The sequence below is a fragment of the Lucilia cuprina genome, chromosome 6, assembly GCF_022045245.1.
Source record: "Lucilia cuprina isolate Lc7/37 chromosome 6, ASM2204524v1, whole genome shotgun sequence".
Lineage (NCBI taxonomy): Eukaryota > Metazoa > Arthropoda > Insecta > Diptera > Calliphoridae > Lucilia > Lucilia cuprina.
The window spans coordinates 9,032,549-9,037,017 of NC_060954.1; the positions used below are offsets into that span (position 1 = coordinate 9,032,549).

Here is a 4,469-nt window from a genome sequence, read left to right on the forward strand (position 1 = left end):
AAAATCCACATAAATATATGACAGTTTTAGTTTCACACATATATAAATGAGAAAAAAAACATTTGCGTCATTAGTCAGCTCATAAAAATGACAAAAATATGACAACTACTCCTGCAAACATAATCGGAGTTCAACAAATATTTTAGTGTTAAAACGATGAAAAAAAGAATAGTTTTTCATCAACAGCTTTAATGCCAAAACCCAAGTGCAAATGTTTGTTGATGACATCAACTAGCAACAATGTTTTATTCAAATGGCTCAAGCCAACAGAAGTGAAACCAACAAAATATGGCAAATTCTTTTATAACATGAACATTTTTTAATAGTCAGAACATGAATGTGTGTGTGTTCAACACCATTTTGAATTTTATTCAAAATTCAAAATTATTTTAGTTTCTCACTTTCACACAAGTATTTTTGATGGAATTTAAAGCTGAAATGTTAACAAAGTGTTTAATGTCACACTTGTTAAGAATTGAGTTGAATAAAGAATAAAAAAGATTGAACAAATACATGTTTTCAAGAAGGCTTAGTGCAACAAGGTAGAAAAGCTAGCAAACTGTTGCTGCTGCAAAAAAGCTTTTATTGAAATTGGAAAAAATATTTATTTAATATTGGGTTTTGTATGTGTTTTATAAGGTAGATAGGGGATTATTTCTTCCGAAATATTGTAGAGAAAAACTTTTATAGTTAAAATACAATGTTAAGGAAATATTGTATTTTTACAAAACATTTCCTGATAAGGCACTCAACTTTAGCATACTATATATAACTTTTATCCTCTAAAAATCTACTTGAGGTTTAATTCTTGCTAATAGAATTAAATTTATTTATTTTTTATTTCTCTTTATTAGTATATTTGATGTCATAATTTAACTTTTTATTTTGTACATGGCGTATGATTAATATTAATTTTTGACCTGTTATACAATCTATGCAATAACTTTTGATGTAGTAAACCGATTAAGATTTTCTAAACTGTTTAACTGAAGCTATAAAAAAGGAGTAGAAACTGTATTGACTATAAAACTATTCTATAGTCAAGACCAGTTCTATAGTCAAGGCAATAGAATAGTGCTATAGTCTGTTCTATAGTCTATTCCATATTCCAGACTATAATATATTGTATAGTCCAGACTATAATTTATTTTATAGCCCAGACTGTACTCTATTCTATAGTCCAGACTATAGTCTATTCTACAGCCTAGACTATAGTCAAGTCTATTCTACACTCCAGACTGTAGTCTATTCCATAGTCCAGACTATAGTCTTTTCTATAGTCAAGACAGTAGTTTGTTCTATAGTCAAGACTATAATCTGTTCTATATACCCTATAGCCAAGACTATAATCTATTCTATAATCAAGACTATAGTCTGTTCTATAGTCAATGTTCTTTACTCAAGACTATAGTATGTTCTATAGTCAAGACTAGAGACTATAGTCTTGACTATAGAACATACTATAGTCTTGACTATATTGACTATATAGACTATAGTCAAACTATAGTCTGTTCTATAGTCAATGTTCTTTAGTCTATATAGACTATAGTCAAGACTATAATTTATTCTTTAGTCATGACTATAATCTGTTCTATACTCAAGACTATAGTCTGTTCTATAGTTAAGTCAGACAACACTTTCTTTTAAAGTCTAGACCATAGTCTAATCAGTAGTTCAGTATATAGACTGTTCTATAGTCAATGTTCATTTGTCAAAATTATAGTCTGTTCTATAGTCAAGCCTATATTGTGTTCTATAGTCAAGACAATCTGTTCTATACTCAAGACTATAGTCTGTTCTATAGTCAAGTCAGACTACAGTTTCTTTTAAAGTCTAGACCATAGTCTAATCAATAGTTCAGTCTATAGTCTGTTCTATAGTCAATGTTCATTTGTCAAAACTATAGTCTGTTCTATAGTCAAGACAATAATCTCTTCTATAGTCAAGACTATACAACAGACTATAGTCTATTCTATAGTCAAGACTATAGTCTATTTTATAGTCAAGACTATAGTTTGTTCTATAGTCAAGACTATACTTTGTTCTATAGTTAAGACTAAAGTCTGTTCTTTAGTAAGACTATAGTCTGTGCTTTAGTCAAGGTTATAGTCTGTTCTATAGTCAAATTATAGTCATTTCTATACTCAAGACTATTATCTGTTCTATAGTCTATTCCATATGGCAGACTTTAGTCATTTGTATTGTTCAGACTATAGTTTCTTTCAATCGTCTAATCAATAGTTCAGTCTATAGTCTGTTCTATAGTCAATGTTCATTTGTCAAGACTATAGTCTGTTCAATAGTCAAGACAATAGTCTGTTCTATAGCCAAGACTATAGAACAGGCTATAGACTATAGTTTATTCTATAGTCAAGACTATAGTCTATTGTATAGTAAAGACTAATCTATTTTATAGTCAAGACTATAGTCTGTTCTATAGTCAAGACTATACTTTGTTCTATAGTCAAGACTAAAGCCTGTTCTTTAGTCAAGGCTATAGTTTGTTCTATAGTCAAGTCTATGGTATTTTCTATACTCAAGACTATTGTCTGTTCTATAGTCTATTCCATATTGCAGACTTTAGTCATTTGTATTGTTCAGACTATAGTTTCTTTTAAAGTCTAGACCATAGTCTAAACAATAGTTCAGTTTATAGGATATCTAGACTATAGTCTGTTCTACAGCCTATGCTATAGTCAAGTCTATCCTTTAGTGCAGACCATAGTCTAGTCTATCACATAGTCCAGACTATAGTCGAATCTATAAATATATTCTAGACTATTGTCTGGTCTTTTGGATAGAATATAGTATGGTCTATATTCTAATCTATAGTTCAGCTTAGAGTCTAGTCTATAGTCAAGTGTTTAATAAAGTCAATATTGTAGTCTATAATCCAGACAACAGTCTAATCTATAGTACAGACTAATGTCTGTATTCTATACTATAATCTAGTTTATGGTTTTGACTGTAGTCCAGTCTATAGTCTAGCTATAGATTATAGTCTTGAGTACAGATTAATTAAAGTTTGTCCTCTTTAAGATTGTCAAGTTGTACTCTAATAGCTACACAACTTTATCTATTATCTGGTTATATAAAAATAATTTCATAGGGTACGTATGATTAATATTAATTGTTAATTTTTTAACATATTTAACTTTAACTTTTATTGCAATAAAGTTATATTAATTTTTAAAAATTTTGCTAAAAGCTAACACTTGAAGGCGTAAAATGTATTGTTGCATACACTCTAATTTCATTACAAATTATCCAACAATTAAAAAATAATCAATTTTCAAAAATGTCGAAAATTTTGCCAAGTCTTATCGTTTGAAAAGTTCAATCGCTTAATGTATTTTCTTCTCTCTTTCTTATATATTTATGATAATCTTTTACCCTTGTAAATGTTAGAAAAGTGTCTGTATTAACATTGGAATGACAAAAATCTTTAATAAAATTTAAGTCAGCAATAAAATTTTAATTCAGGATAAACATGTCAGTTAGACACGCTTAATTTTGGAAAGTAAAAAAAAAACAAATATATTTAACAGACAGTTAACAAGAAAAATCCATTTCAAGCATACAATGAGCATACAAAAAAATAAATAAATTTAATCATTTTGAAAAACAAAATGCAAAACACACTTACCTCAGGACTTATATCAGTGGCATTGGCACTAGATACAAATTCGCGTAGGAAACCATCCAATTCAGTGCCTTCAATATAACCATTGCCTGGAAGATGAGAGAAAATTGAAACATGTTTAAAATTTTAACAAATATCATTGCTATCCGGTTATGAAAAACCCAAATAGTAGAATTTATGTTTAATTGAATTTTTAATTTTTTGATCTATTAATTGTTACTGAAAAACCGATTTCAGTAACATAATTACTTTAATAACCTTAATAATGACTTTAATTTATGTATTCCAAATAACATTACAATAAATAGCTCTAATGAATGCTCTTATGTTCCTTAAATTCTACAAATCTATTACAAAAAACTGTTGCCTGTTTTTTATTAATTAGTTAATGTGTGTTATTAGATCAATTTATTCGTAATTAGCCTCTTTTTTATTAAAAACTAATTTTCATTTATTATTAAAACATGTTTTTCCAATTTAGATTAAGCTATAATTACAGTAAATTAAATTAATATATTATAAAAGTTTTTGTAACATGGAACACAAGAAGCAAGCAGTAGACATTCTTCATTAACTTTAATATAAACTTCTGATAAATGTTAAGCTTTTCAACTCATATATTAAGGACACCATGATTTAGTTTATAATCGGGACTATAGTCGATAGTTCTGTTCTAGTTCTGTTCTAGTTCTGTTCTAGTTCTGTTCTAGTTCTGTTCCTGTTCTGTTCCAGTTCTGTTCTAGTTCTGTTCTAGTTCTGTTCTAGTTCTGTTCTAGTTCTGTTCTAGTTCTGTTCTAGTTCTGTTCTAGTTCTGTTCTAGTTCTGT

General features: G+C 28.3%; 1 protein-coding gene across 1 annotated transcript in view; it reads right to left on the minus strand.

Moving 5' to 3' along the window:
* Positions 1-427: 427 nt before the first annotated feature.
* The window catches only part of LOC111683216 (calbindin-32), a 28,933-nt gene continuing 24,891 nt past the window's right edge, over positions 428-4,469 (minus strand). Inside the window, 2 exon segments of the mRNA XM_046955860.1 lie at positions 428-433; positions 3,647-3,732. Coding sequence (XP_046811816.1) covers positions 428-433; positions 3,647-3,732 — 92 coding nt within the window.